Consider the following 20,206-nt stretch of genomic DNA (forward strand, 5'->3'; position numbering starts at 1 on the left):
AAATTTCCTGCTGAGACCCCGAAGTGCAGTCGGCGCAACTATAGCATTTGCCCAGGGTCGTGATTTCGAACCTTTACAGAAGCACGACTTGTCGGGTAGATGCTGTACAACAATGAGAAATTGAAGGACATTTTATACATGGGGATCAAAGAAGTCCAAAACGTCTTTCAAACTCTCAGCACAGACAAACTTATTGCATACAAGCTAAACGGACAGACTAATGTTAAAATAACACACATTTATCTTTCAAAAATTATCGACCCTACAAAAAATATTGTGCCGTCCCAATAACCTTGAATACAGATCTAAATTGGAAAACGACTACAAAAAATCTTTTCCTTTTGGAACTTTAGTGGGTCTCGTAGTCATGTCGATTGGAATTGCAAAAAAAACTGCTACATATTGCTATGGTACTCATATCCTCAATTGACGTCTTAGATAGACTTGGCAAACTGTTGTAGATCCTTTAACATACCCATGGGTTGGCAAAGACCTTATCATGATCACTTTTGATCAGTATAGCATTCTACCATTATATTGAAGAGTGCTGAGGAGAAACAATTACGCTTTGTTGATATTATGGCAAATGATTGAATGCTATTGGTTCATATAACCACGTGATGTGAAATGAGGAAGTCGTTTTATCAACCATGTACGAGCGTGTTGACTGTGGTACATGACAAAAAGGGAAAAGGCCTTGATCATTGCGATGTTTGGGGACAAAAACATTGCATCACACCGAAAGTAGGGTTTACCATTATACATGCGTGCTAATCATGGTATTAAATTAAACTATAAGTTCCAATTATGGAATATGGAACAATCTGTTGACACAATTCAAGTTCTCTGACAGAATGCAGCCGACATGACAATAATTAATTTAACCTTTGTCTACTTTAATAGCAATATTGTCTTGGAATGTTGAAAATGCTTACGTGAACTCTAAAAGAGTTGACAAGGGCGTGACGAATGGACCAAGGCGTGTAATTTTTTCATTAAGATTTGCAGTCAAATCACGAATGGCCGCAGATGAAAAAAAATTATCTGTACAAAAACGGATGTCGTGTTTTGTAACAAATGGGCCTGAAATCATTCAGGTTTAGGCATAAAGCTCATTGTTGTGAGACATTTGTCGTCCTATAACTTGTACTCCACCTGCCGCCTACAGCTGGACCTCTACCTGTCTCACCATCCGTTAATTTTGGCATTAAACACACCCATTTGGCTGCCAATGTGCATTTAAAACCAATTAGAAAGATTTTTCGAAGAAAAACAAAATTACACCACGCCGATCTGTTCAATGGCGCCTCAACCAGAAAATTCGGAAATATATCCCATACTCACATGATTTTAGGAAGAATCGCCCTCAGCAAGCATAATTATAAATGCATTCAAGAAATTTTTGTCACTGCCAATTGCCAGACTTCTGAATGTTTGTACTAAACAATGTTTGTAAGCATGTTGACATGCGTAAATACCAAAGCACATCCATAGCGTAAATAAATCATAAATCCCGACATCCAACGCCTAAATGATAAAACTGCAACAAACAGACAGCTGTGTTTGGCCAAAAAAACTTCATAGCATCCAATTGTAATGCAGGAGCGGATTCACAGTTTACGATCCAGTGACTTTAGTGGCTAGCAAGGAGATAGCCATGCACTATGGGATGATCGAAAATTCATTTTAAGACAACCCATTATTCTGCCACTGCAACAACATACAAAACCTTTCACTTAGTTATATTTTGTTTTTCCGATTTTTTACCTATATGTTTAGAATATAACTTAAAGATCGCTATATACACATATCCACTAAATTTGTGTGTGTTTTTTAAAGAATTGTACGCAGTGTCAAAACAAATATTTACCAAGAAAGTGATAGAGCAAAAAATATATTTTTTTTTATTTTAGTCTAAAATATTTAGCTTCCCAGGGTGTTCAAAGAACGTCCGATGCGGCCGATCGCAACATATCGCCTTCTTGTGCGATCGGCTGCAGGCCTGCGACTGAGCGTGACTCCACTTGAGAAAATCACCTTTACGTGGGCGCCTGTTCTAAACCATTTTACCTTCTAAATATATCAACAATGTTCGTCATCAGCACAAAATAAAATGGTTTCCCAAAGTTCAGGCAAACCACAATTGACGTTTTTAATTTTTTTAATTTAAATTTAATGACGTCACGCACAAAATATGATATGGTGCTTTTCATATAAACGTGTCCAGTGCAAAAGACCAGTGAAAATATGATTTTCATGATAAAATATACCTAGATATACCATAAAATATCACTGTCAACTATAACAACAAACACACAATTGAATACTACTAACAAGTAAACAGGCCAACAATTGCCGTGTCTAGACTACATCGCACTTTGATTTGTAGCAAAATGCAGTGTGAGTAGTTTAGTCGGGCTTGTGTCTGTCTATATATATATATATATGTATTTGGACTTGGTCATGCTTTTCTAAAGGCGGGACCGGGGCGCACAAATGGAAAAGCATTTGATCATGACGTCAAAACGTTGTGGTACACAGGAAGTAGGTGTGTCATTACAACAAGCGCTAATCTCTGTGGTAAATAGAACCCGTATGACGATAAATTGTAAAGGCTGTGTCTGCTTCAATAGCAATATTGCTATGTACTGATGAACCACCAATGTCATACAAACGTATCTTTCATTTAGGACATACCTTTTTTTTCAAAATAATCAGTATATACGACCCATTGTGTTTAAACCTAATGCCGCGCACGAGGACTTTGTTAAATAAATGCCTCGTTTGAAGCTGTGGTCTATTCAAACGAAACGCAGAAAATGGTGGAAAACGCCATTAAGTCCATCAAAACTAACTTTTCATAAAAAATTAGTCTCACGCCTATGTTGTCGCAACCAAAACAAGCAATAAATACAATTATGAAACAAATTTCGAATAAAGTAAATTAAAATTAATTTCAGTAAAGGCTAACAAATTGTCTTAAAATTGATTTCATTTATCACGACAATGTGTTGGGATAACCCCAAAATAAAAAGGGGTCTTTATTTCCTGTCGGGCCCCGCATTTTCTGCGGCTCTGACCTTGAGTTAGTCTCGGAGTTATGAAATGGAAGGGAAGTCTCTGTCACGCAGTTCTGTCCCAACTTTTTAACATTAAATTTACATTTTTTGTGACCTGAATCGCAGTCAGTGTCAATAATTGTTACGCGCGAAACGCAAGTCAATTCGTTTTGCCACCTCAGATTGCTGGGTTTTAAGTACGTGTTACATTCATGCTACAAAGCTAATCACGTATACAAAATTTTATGTCACTGCGATGAAGGAATTGTAAGCTTATCTGCAAGTACCAACACATTTCTACATCAGCATTTATATTTCTTTCACGTTGAATCGATTTATTGATGCTTATGCTGTCAACGAATTACGAGTAATTCTGCACCTGGCTGCTAATATTTCCATATGTAGTACCGAGTCACAATGTTACTTTTAGTGATTCCTGGCCTCGCCCACTAGTCCGCATGTGACGCAATTTAACTTGGTATTTTATCATTTGAAACCTGTAGCTGTACATCGATCGGAAACTTTGTCCACTTGATTTTACTAAACACGAACACTCTCGACCTTCCAACTTTAGGAGTTAACTTTTTAAACCCAGAATTTACAACTTGGGTGAGTAACTGCAACAGTTTTGAAGTACAAGGACGATTTTATTAGAAACGCTTCGACTAGTTTTTGGTGCCACTACGAAACACACACAGCCATACACCAGCCAAAAGAAAATGCCGGACCTATTGGTGAACAGCTAGTTGTAATATATCCAAACTTTTGTCCAGAAATATTAATATACCAAACCAGTTTCGCCATTGCAAAAAAGGCCAGTCAAGACTACAGACAGTAACAAAAGTATTGTCGTATTACTACAATATCATTTTCAAATCAATGGGGAATTCTTGATGATGGACTAACTATGTTGCCTCATCATTATTTACACAGAACACATGTGAATTATCAGGCAAAAAAAAGTCTTAAACAGTTCACACAATGCTGCCTTTTGTATGAAACTAGTACATTTCTAATAACTGCACATATGCTGTGTTTCAAAGTCCTGCATATCATTTAGGCAAAGTTAACCGGGTGAACAGGTGCAGGTATCTGTGCACAACAACCTGACAAATAAAGTTTAGAACAACACACATATATGTGCCAGCGTTTCAAAAGTACCTCTATAAAATGTACACACATTCACCGAAACAGGCTAAGTAAGTCTATCAATTGTTGCAACCGGTTGTTGGTGTGTGTTATGCCACAGGGGCAGATGCTAATTTGGAAAGAATTATGAGTTCGAGAACAGTTTGCACTGCTAAGATATTCTTGCTATGGAAAAAGTTATCAAGCATCTTCATTATCTTCGATGTCTTGGACCTGTTCCTGTTGCTGGTTGCCATCTGGGGAGTAATTTAAACAACACATCTTATCATTAAATAGGTTACATTTTTAAATAGCTTCTACCACAACCAGGTGTTTTCATGATTCAAATAGCATGTAACAAAATTATGACAAAAAAATTGATTTATTAAAAAACGTGTTTGGGGACTATGTATATACAATAGATATTAAATGGAAACATGCTAAGCAAAACTGAGATTGGCATATAACGACAACGTGGGTGGGGTGCGTACAACATTGAGCAACTTGAGATAAGTCACTTACATCATTAGACTTATGTACATGTACCACCTATTTAGGTTTATGTACAAAACTACAAATACATTTAAGAGTGCCAACTTTGAAGTAATTACCTTCTTCGCCACCTTGCATATCAGAGGTCCACAAAGTGAGGTTATCACGCAAAAGTTGCATGATAAGTGTTGAATCCTTGTATGACTCTTCAGACAAAGTATCAAGCTCAGCAATGGCATCATCGAAAGCCGTTTTCGCCAGTTTACAAGCATTATCAGGAACATTTAAAATTTCGTAGTAAAAAACTGAGAAATTCAAGGCCAAACCTGCAAAAAGATCGGTTTTGTTTGTGCTTGTTTCAAACTTCTGCCAAAGGCAGAAAAAAAAGAAACCAACTATTATATATATATTACTTTTGCATCCCATATTAATGAACTTCACAACGCAAGTTGATAGAGAAGTAAATTTATTGTCATTAAATTCACCCTGGTTAAAAGGGGCACTAACTTTAGGTTTTTATGTAAACATCTCAAGTACCAAGGCAAAACTTTTGCAATATTTGTGCCATTAGGAAAAAATCTTCTATGTATTTATACAATGTTTTGACGAGACAAGTACATACCCAGGCGAATAGGGTGAGTAGGTGGAAGGCCTGTAGAGGCCTTTGTGCTTGCCTCCTTATAAGCATTCAAACTATTTTCTGAAGCCTTATTTCTGTCGTCTCCAGTTTCAAACTCTGCTAGGTACCGATAGTAATCGCCCTTCCTTCAAAGCACAAAATGTAAAAATCATACAAAGCGCAAATCCTGTAAGTTGCATGAACTTCACCACTTACATTTTGTAGTAGAACACCTTGGACTCCTCTGATGCTGCGGAGTCAATCAAGTTCTTATCAAGGAGAGTCAAAATATCATTGCAAATACCCTTTAACTCTGTTTCAACCTGTCAAAACAATGAACATCAACATTACCAAAAATACAGCCATATGTAACAAACCAAACATAAATATAGCCTGTTTTATTTAACAGGACTGCCTGCTGTGATGGTACAGCAGTTTCTAGACATGCATGTAATAAGTAACAATCCAGCACAAGAAAACCAAATTAAAACATAACTGTACTGCTGTAATGTTTCATGTCTGGAACAGTGTCATATTGGATATTTTGTTTTTTGGGAATAATATCAACAACAGCAATACACCGGGGAAAAACAAAATTATGTATAAGATATAAAAATACACACAAACACAAAACACAAGTAAAGCTAGTCCACTCAAACTACACCCAAAATCTTAAAAAGGTAATGGATATCGTCAATGAATATGTTACACAAATATGAGACAAATCTATACGAGACAAATAAATACCAGACAATATAACAAAAGGGCAATGTCATACCTTGCACCTATATGTTTTAATGTAGTCAAGTTTTTCAGAACTTTTTTGCTCCTCCTTTTGTTCAATGCTACTTATAATTCTCCATGATGCCCGACGAGCACCAATCACATTTTTAAATGCAACAGACAGCAAATTCCTTTCCTCAACAGACAATTCCACATCCAATTTGGCAACCGTTTTCATTTCATCAACCATTTCTGTACAAGTAATATTTTTTATTGAATAAGCACAATAGAAATCGTTGCCCTTCTGGTCAGTTGTTTTTGCAATAGACTTTGCTAGGAGATTACATTTAATTATGTATTAACTGTTGTTTTAAAGCAAGGGCCCAGCAACAATTTTATCCTTTGGTTGATATATTAATTACACTTTTCATAAACGACAGGGCAAAACAAAAGTAATACCATCATATCTTTCGGCTTGTTCTGCCAATTTTGCCTTGTAAACAGCTTCTTCCCGTTCCGACATTTTTGTGAATGACAGGAAAACCTTTTCAAATACAAGTTTCTGTTACGTTTGCAGAAAAGTGGCCTCAATAGACAGTTTACCAACTCACAAACTGTTATATCCTCCTACGCTTTAAAAACAGGGGCGTTAATTAACGAGCAAAAAAATATCAAGGCCCTGTCTAACCAACGCCTCACAAACTTCCCTCCAGCACCAGTCAAATTTAATGAAGAGTCAAAGCTCAAAACGTAATGCCGTAATTGGCATCGGCAACGCCGTTGGTAGTCAATACCACTATCGTTACTTTCAAAAATAGACTAAAATTAACACTTTTGCAACAGTTTTCATAAAATAAACTTTAATATATTTCCAATAAACTATTTGTAGTTGAACGTTTTTCAAACGTCAGCCCGATTACCACGGATTAAAATTTTTATTGAGTCATAATTTAAACCGCGGATGAATATGAAAAGCTATCTCTCGCTTTGCCGGGTGAAAGCTTTTGATTTTTACTTAAATTCACAATGATTCGTTCAAAATAGTACGTTTTTTCAAATCCCGAATGCGCTTGAAAAAGCTGTGCTTGATATATTACAATCAGAAAAGTGCAGCACAAACACAAATGTTTTCTTTTCTACAATATTATTGCTATTGACATTATTTTAAACTTGACTGTGGCCTTGATCGCCCCTAAGCTTTTCATCATTTTGAATCAGTATACTAACTGAAACCTGTGACAAACTTCTGATGTTTCTACATGTAAACATATATGACATCAAGCGAAACATGTAGTTAAATCAGACGAAGTCGTTGATAGTTGTGTGTTTATCTCGGTTTCATTTACACGTAGGGTTTGGCCGACAGCCTAAAGGGAGAAACGCAATTTACCTTGGTTACACGTAGCGTAGGCCTACATGTCGAAATACATGCACGAACAGGTTCTAGGAATTTTAATGACCTCCGGGAACCATTTTTACAAATTAAAACGCATAATTTGGAATTAACGCCCAACAACAGATGTTTTGTAGTCGTGGAGGTGTGTTATAAAGTGAAACCATGAAATAAACTCAAAACTGCGGGGAATTGCCAACGGGTGATCAGCTGTCCTCACGCAAAGCAACTCGATCTGGTTTGCTTTAAAGACAAGCGCAGTTCTATATCACCTACTTTTCCTAATTTTGCTATCCTCGAATGTAGTGAGCCAGCTGTTGGCCTACTCCAGACTCGCTAAAAATCAGCTGCTGCATGGCTACTTTCCAAAATCAAAGTAAGCCGCGAGTGAATCCCAGTTGTGGAATACATTTATTATTTAAAAGCATGTTGTAATTTTATAAATAACCATACCGTTTTATACTACATTTTATACTAATAAACGAAAGATCTGAAAAATTGCCCCATGGTCATATAGTATCCCTATTCAATACCAAATCCGATTTTAAACCAAATACATAAATATACCTTGTTATCACAAAATAAATGCAAAAAAAGGTGAACAAAACGTTAAGGGCCCAAAGAAACATGTCAACATTGCCAAGATATCTTTAAATTGTTTTATTTATCCACAGTGTAAATTCCACCATAATGCAGACGGTATTTTCGCGATTTCCAGACAAACTTTGGGCGACCGATGGCCATCAGAAAATAGCAGAAAGAAAGAGCGTGATTCAATGACCAAGCAACCAGAAGCTGGTACCACGTCATCCACATATCACCCTGTAACATAAATAGAAAACCTATTACTTAATCGAAATCATATTTAACCATTGTGTTTGTTTCATTGTCCGGAGATGCTTATAGTCGTATACGGACAAGAGAACCACTGAAAAAGAACATTACTTTAAACAAAGGTCGTGCGGACCTTTCGTTGTTTTTCACCGAATGATAGAATATAGATCTGTAATTTATTGAGCAATATTAAGTAATCTTTCGTGACCCGCAGAACCAAAACTTTGGGAAACACTTTTTTTATATATAACAGAACCACCTCAGTCAGCAAGAGAAAAAGCCAGTCGAAAAGTAACCAAGTGATGGTGTGAAGCAGCAGTGTTCCCATAGGATCGTATGAGTAAAGCAAGTAGAGAGACCAGGACAACAATATACCAGAAGATAAACCGTAAGATGTTGGTTCAAGAAGAGTGGAAGCCAAGGGTGAGGTATACAACCGCAATTTCGCCCACCTATGGAAAAAATTCCATGTGATAACTTATAAAGAATGATTTGGAAAACAAAAAACTGGAAAAAGTTTTGGAAAAAGTTTATTGTTTTTTCATTAGTATAAAAAGGTTTTTTAGAAATTTTCTGATTGATTTTTGATTACTTGCAATTTCTTTTCTTACCGCTGCATTCGACCCATGTGCTGAGCAATCGTCACTTTCCCAGAGTTTTGAAAAGCTTGGTATGAGGAAAGGCGAAGACGCAAACCACTGTACCAATAAAGCAAGCTTTTTACCCACAATTGCTTTTGTTTCCACCAATATGACGTCATCTAAGAACTTACTTGCGCAAAACGAGTCTGGCCAAGTAGCTGTCTTCGGCCATGTAGTTGGAGAAATCTTTCAACCCGTTCACACAGTGTTTATCTATAAAGGACTTACGTAGCATCATGGACATCCCCACTGAGGTCGGTATGCCAATTAAATACCCAGAACAAAGAATACGAGCAAAGACGCAACCGAAGGTTAGCTGAAAAAAAATAAAAATTGTGTTTACTGAGTTGAACAAAACGAATGCTGCAGACAGATGGCCACTGTTTCGACCTAAAGGTCTCATCAGTGAAGCTGGTGATTGTATAGTCACCACAAAGTGGAAGTCTTTGCTTGGCCGTTTGCTCAGCAAAGTCGACTGATAGTCACACCAACTGCACTGATGAGACATTTTAGGTCGAAACAGTGGCCATCTGTCTGCAGCTTATACACAATTCATATTATTGGCCCGACATTGCTTAAAACCAATGCTGTTTCCCAAATATATATGTCGGCGTAACCCGGCAATGACGACCTACATTACTGTGGATATCAAAGGCCTTTATAGGACATGTATTTCTATGTTAACAAAGATACTTGTGTTGGCTTAAGATAGCAATACATAAAATTTCTCTATGTGATACGGTGCGCGATCGACAGCCTTTCAGGGGCCTTGGTTCGAACAGATCCAAACTAGTTTATTATTCTGCATACACAATTGGCCTTCAGTACACTCAGTTCCTTCCATATTTTGTTATGGAGCCCTAAGATTGCGCTGACAACACTTTGGGAAATGCTGAGGTAAATTAAATTAGTGGTGTGGCCAAGGCCGTTTTGAGGGTCTGCATTTCATTCCTCTCATGGGGCCTGGGTAGGGAAATTATTGCTTCACTCAAATATATCATTTCATAGGAGTATCGGATAGCACCTTTTCCATCGCTCCTCCAATTGTTCTGGGTCGTTTTCGCACAGTAGTGGGTACGGAATGAACCATGCCGGTGTCATCAGTCATTCTACACACCAAATCCTTCAATGCGTTTGGAGCAATTAGAATTCTGGCGTCAGAAATCCAGAACAGGTCGTATTTTATAACTTTGTAGCCGTTCATCATATTTCGAACTTTGCCGTTCGCAATCGACTCGTCACTTCCTTGTAACAAGGTAAGGTTTCAGTAACACAGTAAAAAGTATGTTTTATACAATGTCATGATTGGTAGGATCGCCCCCAATGCGCAGGTCCTTACTTGGCGGCCACAACTATCCTATGAAAAACATTGGATTACCAGGCTTCGCAGCCCAGGCATTGCAGCCTGGCTGGATCAGGCAGTGTGGCTGGATCAGTAAACCTATAAAAGTTTAATAAATTTTTTTCTTTGCACGTTGTCGTAGTGGGACAAACACGCAATTTTTTTTAATTTTTTCACTCTTTTGGTGTGTATAATGTTTGGCACTTATTGCTCAGCTTTGCGTTGAAAATAGTATACATGGCACAAATAAAGTGAAAGTCCTCCCATGCTTAAATTATAACCTTTTTCGGCCATATATGCGGACTGACCTATTGCAATTTTTGCGTCAATCTCTGGGTGATTATCAATGAACTCCTGAGCCAAAATCCTGGCTTTATCTTCTGGGTTTTCAAGGCAGAAAATGACCTCAAACTGCAAGTTAACGTATGGAAGAGTTTACATCACAAGTACAAACATTCGTGTTATATCGTAGTTTATTGTCTTATTTTCACACTTTATTCAATGCCATAAAAATATTTACAAAAAAAGGAATATACACAATTACTGGGAAACTATTTGACCCAAAAAGCAAACCGTACCCGAATTATAAATACACACATATTGTGTGTTTTATTCTCAATCGATGGACAAACAGTTTCTGGTTATGATACCTTAGGGTAATCAAGTCGACTGAGAGCTCCCAGGTTTTCTTCGAGATTTTCATCAACGCCACACAGCGGTTTCAAAATAGACACACCCTCGTCATATTGCAAGAGATACTTTGGAGGTTCTTTGCCGAAAAACGACAGTCTAAGATAAATAGAGATTCCGTAACATTATTGTCTACACTGTAATTTCAGGGACTCGATCCAAGGTTACCACGACTATGAACCATATTAGGTTTTCTACTATTGTTTTACTGGGAACCATATCAAGCACTTGTTCGAAGGGAAACAAAACAAACATAATGAACAGATTGTATTTGAATAAGAAACTGACGTTGCTTATTGTAAACCTACGTAAGCGAAATCGATTTTTCAAAATAAAATAATATCTACTGAGGTAAATCAGAGGCGTGTTGCTTCACTATGCACACATACGTAATAAATTATGACAATGCAATAAGTATTGCTCTACATAATGCAAATGTACGTGGTCAAGTTGTAAAATTAGTTCGAGACCGGAACAGAGCAAAACCCTTCTACGGCAAAACTTTATTGTAACAGCCTACAGTAATAACATTCACACATAAAATAATTTTTGCATTGTGTTGGGGAGAAATAAGCTTAAATTCCCCGTATGATGTCACAGTATAAGAAGTATACAGGCTTTTACTATTACACTTAAAATACCTAACAAAATGTTCGTTATTAGTATACTCACATAAAAATGAGAGATACGAAGTGTATTCCGACCTGAAACGCAGCAAGGAATAAGAAATAATAAGCTAACAATTGCAGCAGGAAGACGTACATCACGCAAGCAGTAGAAAAACTAAGAAAAAGACTTTTGTGAAATAATTTTACGGTCTACTTGTAAACCACCGAACCGTGACATTTTTATCTTTTTTTCTCACGATGATTGCGTGGCAGTGCAAATGCAAGCTTCAAAGTTAAGAAAAAGTGTTAGTTTTGTGCGTTTATTCGACTGAGTCTCGGGAATTTACTGTTTCCGCTTTTGCAGCTTTGTGGTTAATTGCCACAAGCAGTCAGTCATGACCTAGACCAGTGTCTTTCAACCTCTTGGGCGTCATGGAATCTTTGAGGTTCAGGTTAATGTCGCGGAAACTCCATTTAATAAACTTTAAAAACAAGTCAATGCACCATGATCACATACAGAAAAACATATATTTTGCACTAACGACATCTCCGCACGCGAATGCGGAGAATTTTAGTATAACTCAGTGATGGGTGATGTTAAGTTTATGACTTAATTACGTGGCTGTACCTGTTTTTCTAACTTTGCTAAATAAAGTTTATATCCATATTTAAAAGCTGTCGGAACCCAGCTAACACAACACCAGAGTCTTAAAGACCTATATGCCACAATAACTGCCTGTAATTAGAAATCTCGCTTTCTCATCATGGTTATAGCAATAATAACAGCCGTTTGTCGGTGGTTAAACTGTCTTAGTCAAGAGGCGAAAGAAAATTGTTGTCTCTCCGGAAGATTGTCAGGAAGCTCGTGACATAACTGTTCAATAGGAGTGTCTGTCAAATCCCATTAGCAATGCTCTTTTAGAAATGGTTATACTTCAGTATATGGTTATGCTATACTAACATCAGTATCCAGCGGTGGGTGATTAATGAACAAAAACTGGGTCAAATTAAAAACCAAGGCTGTCGATTGCACACCGTGTCGATAGAATTATAAAATATGTAATTATCCAGTGGTGGGATTCAAATATTTTAACATCCAGTTCTCCGACTAGCAGCCTGGCATAGTAACCCCGGGAATACAGTGAAACATAGACCTATACATACGGTTGTTAACAATCGGTTCGTTAGGTAATCAAATGCCAAGATCAGGTTCGCTCCAACTGGTTCGAACCAGCTGAATCCTACTGTGAAAAAAGTTAAATGTACTTGTTGCAAAAGAATCCCCAAAGTTACCCAAGAATGATCTTGGATCGATTTCGACCATATTATGGATACGGTTGAGTGACCACTGCGCGCGCAGAAAGCATAAACGATCAGTCCAAAACTTATGGCAAGTCAGCTGTCATCAGATTTGGAAACTTTTATTTAACGTTGTCTTAAAGTCTGTAAATCAGATTAATGTTTAATTTCCTGTTTCGTATACAACTGTGATAAGGTCTGGTCGTATGGCTGGAGAAACGTTGGTTAAATAAACTTATTTTGCTTTCAGAAGGTCAACTATATATTGAGAATTGCGTTATGCCTGGCAACAACAGCAGCACAATATATCAGTTTTGATAAATATGTCCCCGTTCATTCCGTGGGATCAAAGGCGCCAATGAGCCACATGTGGTTGTATTATGAAAAAACAGTTTTTACATTTGCTGAATTAATTTATTGACCGTTATCCTCATTTAATAGCTGTAATACCAATAAAAAAAACTTGGTGTACTTCGCTGATTAAACGGGGGTGCTAGATTTCGGGGCATACAAAACGGGATAGCTTAACAAGATCAACTCCGTATTTCACGCTATATCATTTACGTGAAGGCTACTGAATCATTTTTTAAATGTTATTTCGGTACAAAAAAGTTTGACAAGTCAACTGGACAGTAATGATATCAACATCTGGATTAATAAATGGCCTGAGTTGATCAAAAGTCGCCGTATTTTGCTTATTTATTTTCGTTAAAAGCTACTCTTACCGCTTCATACGAGTCACGTGTTGTTCAATCGTCAATTTTCCCGAGTTTTGAAAAGCTTGACAGGAAGACAGACGTAGACGCAAACCTCTGTAACATGCAAACATTCCTATTCACTGTTGTTCTTCCCGCAAACCTTAAACAGTTATCTGAGACCTACTTGCGCAAAACGTGTCTGGCCAAGTAGTTGTCTTCGGCCATGTAGTTGGCGAAATCCTTCAATCCTTGATCACAGTGTTTATTTAGGTAGGACTTACGCAGCATCATGGACATCCCTATTGAGCAGGGTATGCCGAGTAAATAGGCAGAGCAGAAGACCCGAGCAAAGACGCAACCGAACATTAGCTGAAAAAGTAAAGCAATACTTAGAATAAAATGTGGAATTATCAGTCCCTTGACAAGGAACCTTGGGGCCTATATGCCCGTCTGTTTGGGGCTGTTATGGCAAAAATATGTGGCTATACAAGCAAAATCTATCCCATGCCTAAACATCTTCATAGTTCACAGGACATACCTTTTCCATTGCCCCACCAATGGTTTTTGGTCTTTTTCGCACAGTTGTGGGCATTGAATGAACCATGCCAGTGTCATCAGTCATTCTACACACCAAATCCTTCAATGCGTTTGGAGCAATTAGAATTCTGGCGTCAGAAATCCAGAACAGGTCGTATTTCATAACTTTGTAGCCGTTCATCATATTTCGAACTTTGCCGTTCGCAATCGACTCGTCACTTCCTTGTAACAAGTTAAGGTTTCAGAAACATTCGTTATTTGCACGGTTTGTAAGGCTAAGACGCAGTTTTTTTACAATACAGGTTTTATGGTGTTTCTATTTTGCTTTTGTTTTTATCCGTTTTGCAACGGAAACTTTACACTACATAAATAAAATGTCTAACCTTTCAGAGAAGTATTTGAAACATTCCCGCAAATATTATTGTGACATTTATTGTAAATTTTATTTAGCCATAAGGATGAACTAACCAATTGCAATTTTTGCGTCAATCTCTGGATGGTTATCAATGAACTCTTGAGCCAAAATCCGAGCCTTATCTTCTGGGTTTTCAAGGCAGAAAATGACCTCAAACTGCAAGTTAACGTACAATGACTTTAAGTCATCAGTACAAAGATTCGCGTTATATCTGGCTTAATCCCATGTGTTAATTTCACCATACGTTTTCACCATGTAAATTAATATCAACAGAAAATAGGAATATCGCAAAAACTGTTGGCCATTTGACGTAGAATAAAAAACAGATCACTATCATATCAGAAAAGTCATCTCAAAGACAAATATATTGTGTGTTTTATACTCACTCAATCGACAAAAAATTTCTAGTTATGATACCTTAGGATAATCAAGTCGACTGAGAGCTTCCAGGTTTTCTTCCAGGTTTTCATCAACACCACATAGCGGTTTCAAAATAGACACACCCTCGTCATATCGCAAGAGATACTTTGGAGGCTCTTTGCCGAAAAACGATAACCTATGACGTAATTACAATATTTATTGCGTCAATCCCCGTTTAAAAAAGGTCGTCCAATTTTGGCCATTTTTGTCTTTATTCATTCTCATAAAATGCCCATTTTATGCGCAGGGTTCGATTTTGTCAAATGCTTCGGCCACAAGTGTCTGTCACAAAGATTCGAACCTGTGATATCCAGATCACGAATCACGACCTGGTTTCTTACTTTATATGGCTTGAGCGCCTTGACCTAAGTTGCCAATCGCACGTCCACAAGCGTTAAGCCGTGAAATGATCAGTTCGAGACATTAATATACAGAAAAACAGTATCACAACAACCCACAGATAAAATGTGACATTTACAGATTAAATCATTTCTGCTGCGGGTGGGGTTGTAAAAGGAAAAATGAATTGTGGCGTCATAGTGCAGAACGAAATAAATTATTATGATATTATTATGACGATATATTATTATGATACTTGTTGACTAAAATGAATATACTCACATAAAAATAAGTGTCACGAATTGAATCACGGCCTGGCACGCAGCAAGGAATAAGAAATAATAAGCCAATAGTTGCAACAGGAAGACAAACATCACGTTTGCAGTTAAAAAGACTAAAAAAGAAAATATTTTCACAAATTTATTCGCGCGGTTAATGCAAAAATCACCAAACCGTGAAATTTTTTACTAAATCTATCAAAAAATAAGTAATGGGGATGGGATTGCAAAGCGATCACGATTGTAATAGTTTGCGGGTTATATTTTGAAAGTAAAGCCAGAGATGTACCACAAGTTCGACATTTCAAATGTAATTAGCCGACTCTTACGTTTATGCAGCTATTCGGTTTCGGCCAAAGATTTTTTCTAAATTTTACAAAACCTACACGTCTCACCGATTAACGTAACTAAAAATTCGTACAGTATACGGAGTATTTTAAAGCCTCAGTATTTATGCGATGATCAGGTTGTTAACATAACATAACAACATATGAAAATATATCCACATGGTTGACAATGTGACGGCTTATAAAGGGCGAAAGTGTAACAGAAGAGAGAAAGAATAATTAGAGGTTCTAAGCAGTGGTTGTTATCGGTAGTGCAGGTACGAGTTCGGTGATTCGGAAACAAAAGGGAATTGAAAAGACGAAAAACCATACACAATACATGCAACGGGGTTTGGCGACAGTCTGAAGGTTTGAATAAATTTGCGGTGACTTTAACCAAAATGCGGTTACTACAAGCAATTTTTAACGATCAATGCGAGACGCTATACAACACCTGTAGTCAATTGTTTGGTGCCTGATTTTCCATACTAGAAGTCAATTTTGGTTCCCTACAATTACTGTTTATCAAATACAAAAGCTACATTCTATTTTTTGCCACCTCGACATGTACGTGTAGTAATTCTAAAGCGTTACAGTCTTGACATTAGCCATGCAAATCCCTGCTTATTTGCTGACTGTTTGCTGACAAGCATACCGTAACCTATTCCTCACTGGTATGAAACAGCAGCTCTTTTAAACCTTTTTTATTGTTATAATGTTTCTGTTGCTGCCAGGCATATTGTAATTTAATGTTCTGTTCTTCTGGCACAATTAGAACGTAACTTTATTGAACGACGTTTCGCCTGTTATCCAACATGACTTTCGTTTTTATTGTTGTATCAAATATGATCGTAACAAAGGCGCAACTCGAACCTGACGTGCTTGTTTAAAAGTTTTGCTATGCCAACTCAAAAATTTTTGAATTTGATTTATTTGTTGATGTGCACGTGCCCTCTGCACGTCCCAAAGTGACAAATATCCCGCGAGTGCGCCAACGGAAACGTGCCGTGCTTACGTCATAAGTTCCAGTTAACACAATTATCATCTGTTTAACAATGTGGACAAAGTTCTCAGCATAATTCCGCGTGGACTTCGGTTGGTGCGGTTTTGCGCGTCACTGTGGAGCATACAGAAAAAATGCACGACATCCCTAACTTTATATCGTAAACACAAATATCAGTCTTTTTTAAACAGTGCTGGAACAGTACAGTTCAGTGTCACAAGACTGATCGTTAGGTTCTCATATATAGCATCACCTCCTCAGTGATAAAAATACACTAAAAAATTATGTCGATTTAGCGATTTAATTAAACTTAACAAACTTTATAACAGAAATTCACAAGTCCCGTCGCAGCGGAGTAAGTATTTCCTTTTCCTCCACACAATCGTTCGCCTCGTGACAGCGATGAAGAAGAGAAAAGGCACAAGGAAGTGTTTGAAAATCCAAACAAACATGAATCTGTGCCATGTCACGCGTTGGACTCGTTTCTGAGAAAAAACAACATACATTGTCGTTTGTTTCTTATGTTAAACGTTTTCTTTATCGGCGGAGTTGCTTCTTAATTTAATGAGCGAGATTTTGTCAGAAGAACTTTCATGAAAATCGGTTATATATGCAATAAAACATTCTGACGTAAGTAAATATGTTTTACCTCTAGTAAATTCATATACTGTAAGAACATCGCTCGTCACGTTCAGCAACATTAGTTCTGATGGTACAACATGCCAACAATAACGATTATTTTAGTAAATATCTATAGACTAACCTCTAACACCGCGAGGAAAATAAAGTCAAGCAACAGCCAAGAAACGGTGTGCCAAAGCAGCACAGTGAGAGGGTTAAAGTCGAAAAGACGAGCTGATGACCACGACACAAAAACACCCGACAAAATACCGTCCGATAGAGGTTCCAGAAAAGCTGTCAGGGGTGCGTTGTATAAATGAAGTTGATTCCACCTGCAAACCAAGGGAGAGATAAGGTTCAACATTTTTGTCCATTGTTACAGTGTATTATGTATTTAAATAAATGCTGCACAATGCAATGCGTGCTTTCTTTAACATACTGACTTCAAAAATTGAAAAATTGGGATCTAACCAAAACTGCAGATGCAGGTCTAGCGATCACTGAATACTTTTGTAATCTCACTAAAAAAAAGCAGTAGCTTTTTACTACAGGATCAGCCTGGCATTATATCATATTCAGTTCCTTACAGTAAACACAATAAATGTTTTAAAATCATGCCCATGGGGCGAAATATATATTCCGGATAAAAAGCCAGGCTAGTCCTGTAGTAAAATGCTACACTGCTTTTTTTAGTTCTTTTAACATTTTATTGTAGTGGGGGTAAAAATCGCAGGTCAGTAAGAAGTTTGTGCGTTGCTAATTTTCCAGATGAGTAGAAAAGCGAATTGGTTTATAATTACAAAACCCAAATTACCACACAACGCAGCTTTGTAAATTTTCACGTACCGAGTCGTTCTTGAGCAAAAATCGGCCACACTTGCGTTTCCTGAGTTTTGCACTGCTTTAGACGACGCCATATCAACACGGTAACCTCTGTGACAAATCATTGGATATTTTAACGAACATCTTATGATCGGTAATAAAATTAAACCACCGACAGTCGTTTTAGTTGCTTCGCCATTTGGTAATCTTCCGCCATAAACTTGCCGAAATACTTGAGACCGCCGACGAAGTGTTTTTCCAGGAGGGACTTGCGCAAGAGAGATGAACCACCGTTGGCGAATGTGACGTTAAGGAGTTGAGCACCGATGTACATGCGAGCAAAATGACATCCGAAATAGAGCTGTCGTAATACAGAAGACAACACGGATAATTAACATTCGCTTATTTGCTGCCCGACAGCTCGACGTTGATGGTAAAAGATGAGAACTATTTTTCAACCATAAAGAAAAATTGCAATGTGGCCGTGTGATATCCTTTGTTTTTTTTCTTTTGGAGATCGAACGAAATTATAGGGAACCCTGTCATTGCAGTACAGATCCCTTAGTTTCAAAGCAAACAATTGTGTTCTTGGCCCCTCTTATTCATTGGAGTTCCGTGAGACCAGGTTTTAACACAATTGGTTTAACTTGTTGTATACTTGTGAATAGTATTGCTATATTCTATAATGTTCCGCCAAGCTGAGTACAGTGATAAGAAATATAGCGTACTTGGGACGCCAGACATTACCTTTTGTAACATACCGCCAATGGTATTGGAGTCGCCTATGCTTGTCGTTGGCATACAGTGCACCATTCCTGTCTTGTCAGTCATCTCTCTAACTAAACTCTTCAGAGTCCAGGTACAGGGTTTAATGCGGGCGTCACAAACCCAAAATAGGTCGTACTTCATCGCCTTGTAACCGTTTATCAAATTTCGAACCTTTCCGTTTATAACCTCATTCTCACTCCCTGCATTCAGTGAATTATTGAAATGTGAAAGGTTCACCCAGAAATTGTTTTGCAGACCTACTATAATCTTAGCGTCGATTTGAGGGTTCTTTCTGATAAAGCCCTGAGCAATGGAGTAAGCTCCATCCGTTCTGTCCTCGAAGCAGAAAATGACTTCAAACTGTTGAGGATAAACGTTTGTTGAATAATAGCCTACCCGTAGACCAAATTTCGAGGCATTTCAAAGAAAATAACTGTCTTAGATTTTCGAAGAAGCTTTACGAATTTGTTTCCGTACCATATATATACTGTGTGTCTTTTCAGCTGCTGTTACAGTGATAAAATAAACACGGTATACATATGTGAATTCGACCTAAAAGTCAACAATTGCGTCTTTATTACATTTTAAACCCCTTGACTAAAGAATTTTACAATGTAGTCGAAAATGATCTTTTAATACCGACCTTGGGATAACTGATTTTGGCAAGGGCTGCCAGGTTTTCCTCCAAACAGTTGTCCAACCCACATAGTGGTTTCAAGATCGAAATTCCCTCAACGTAAAGTCCGGGTATTTCTGGAGGCTTCTTGGCAAAACATTTGGTGCTGAATTTTGAAGAAAACATTTGTAAATGACTTAATTCTCATGTTGATACGACTTTTGTGGAATTTTATAGCTAAAAATACATTTAAGAATAAAGCTTATACTCTACAGCTCCAATTTATCCACTTACACATAGATGGCGACAACCACGTAGACACACAAAAGAAATATCCAAGATCCAATGCCGTGCAATGCAATAAGATATGCCACAATCTCCGTAACGTACATTCTCGCTAAAGTTCGCAACTAAAAACCTGAAAACAAGCACCAAAAATGCAACTAGGCCTCGCGTTCTTTTTCTCGTTATTCCAAAAACTGACACCAGAAACACCGCGTTGGTTGTTCTCGTACAAAACTCATCACATATTTTG

At 37.5% G+C, this 20,206-nt stretch overlaps 4 protein-coding genes across 4 annotated transcripts; all 4 read right to left on the minus strand.

Moving 5' to 3' along the window:
- Positions 1-3,693: 3,693 nt before the first annotated feature.
- LOC145889285 (14-3-3 protein epsilon-like) lies at positions 3,694-6,718 on the minus strand. The gene is made up of 6 exons (XM_082980219.1): positions 6,481-6,718; positions 6,077-6,273; positions 5,515-5,621; positions 5,302-5,444; positions 4,799-5,005; positions 3,694-4,444 (listed from the first exon to the last, which is right to left on the minus strand). Exons 1-6 carry the CDS (start codon positions 6,542-6,544, stop codon positions 4,389-4,391), a joined length of 774 nt encoding a protein of 257 aa, XP_082836345.1. The 5' UTR covers positions 6,545-6,718; the 3' UTR covers positions 3,694-4,388.
- Positions 6,719-8,855: 2,137 nt separating this feature from the next.
- Positions 8,856-10,830, minus strand: LOC145889967 (ceramide glucosyltransferase-like). The gene is made up of 5 exons (XM_082981015.1): positions 10,810-10,830; positions 10,540-10,642; positions 9,914-10,134; positions 9,021-9,205; positions 8,856-8,946 (listed from the first exon to the last, which is right to left on the minus strand). Exons 1-5 carry the CDS (start codon positions 10,828-10,830, stop codon positions 8,856-8,858), a joined length of 621 nt encoding a protein of 206 aa, XP_082837141.1.
- Positions 10,550-15,627, minus strand: LOC145889769 (ceramide glucosyltransferase-like). Its single transcript, XM_082980799.1, has 9 exons — positions 15,520-15,627; positions 14,896-15,034; positions 14,532-14,634; positions 14,065-14,285; positions 13,711-13,895; positions 13,554-13,640; positions 11,594-11,625; positions 10,882-11,020; positions 10,550-10,642 (listed from the first exon to the last, which is right to left on the minus strand). The coding sequence occupies exons 1-8, from the start codon at positions 15,609-15,611 to the stop codon at positions 10,953-10,955; spliced, it is 927 nt and encodes a 308-aa protein (XP_082836925.1). The 5' UTR covers positions 15,612-15,627; the 3' UTR covers positions 10,550-10,642; positions 10,882-10,952.
- Positions 15,628-17,177: 1,550 nt separating this feature from the next.
- LOC145889969 (ceramide glucosyltransferase-like) lies at positions 17,178-20,063 on the minus strand. The gene is made up of 8 exons (XM_082981016.1): positions 19,966-20,063; positions 19,699-19,837; positions 19,176-19,415; positions 18,464-18,648; positions 18,312-18,398; positions 17,736-17,797; positions 17,494-17,550; positions 17,178-17,329 (listed from the first exon to the last, which is right to left on the minus strand). Exons 1-8 carry the CDS (start codon positions 20,061-20,063, stop codon positions 17,178-17,180), a joined length of 1,020 nt encoding a protein of 339 aa, XP_082837142.1.
- Between the last annotated feature and the right edge of the window lie 143 nt (positions 20,064-20,206).

The sequence above is a fragment of the Ascidia mentula genome, chromosome 2 (assembly GCF_947561715.1).
Source record: "Ascidia mentula chromosome 2, kaAscMent1.1, whole genome shotgun sequence".
Taxonomy (NCBI): Eukaryota; Metazoa; Chordata; class Ascidiacea; order Phlebobranchia; family Ascidiidae; genus Ascidia; species Ascidia mentula.

Coding starts and splice junctions, on each gene's coding strand:
- LOC145889285 (XM_082980219.1), bottom strand. CDS start 6,544: ATGTCGGAACGGGAAGAAGCTGTTTACAAGGCAAAATTGGCAGAACAA. Junction 6,274..6,480: donor ACAAGCCGAAAGATATGATG/GTATTACTTTTG, acceptor TTACTTGTACAG/AAATGGTTGATGAAATGAAA. Junction 4,445..4,798: donor TATGCAAGGTGGCGAAGAAG/GTAATTACTTCA, acceptor ATTACTCCCCAG/ATGGCAACCAGCAACAGGAA.
- LOC145889967 (XM_082981015.1), bottom strand. CDS start 10,830: ATGTGTGTATTTATAATTCGG. Junction 9,206..9,913: donor TTGGAGGAGCGATGGAAAAG/GTGCTATCCGAT, acceptor ATTTTTTTTCAG/CTAACCTTCGGTTGCGTCTT. Junction 8,947..9,020: donor GCCAGACTCGTTTTGCGCAA/GTAAGTTCTTAG, acceptor TTATTGGTACAG/TGGTTTGCGTCTTCGCCTTT.
- LOC145889769 (XM_082980799.1), bottom strand. CDS start 15,611: ATGTTTGTCTTCCTGTTGCAACTATTGGCTTATTATTTCTTATTCCTT. Junction 14,286..14,531: donor TGACGCAAAAATTGCAATTG/GTTAGTTCATCC, acceptor ACTTGTTACAAG/GAAGTGACGAGTCGATTGCG. Junction 11,626..13,553: donor CACGTGACTCGTATGAAGCG/GTAAGAGTAGCT, acceptor GCTGCGTTTCAG/GTCGGAATACACTTCGTATC.
- LOC145889969 (XM_082981016.1), bottom strand. CDS start 20,063: ATGTACGTTACGGAGATTGTGGCATATCTTATTGCATTGCACGGCATT. Junction 19,838..19,965: donor GTGGTTGTCGCCATCTATGT/GTAAGTGGATAA, acceptor TTCAAAATTCAG/CACCAAATGTTTTGCCAAGA. Junction 19,416..19,698: donor CCAAAATCAGTTATCCCAAG/GTCGGTATTAAA, acceptor TATCCTCAACAG/TTTGAAGTCATTTTCTGCTT.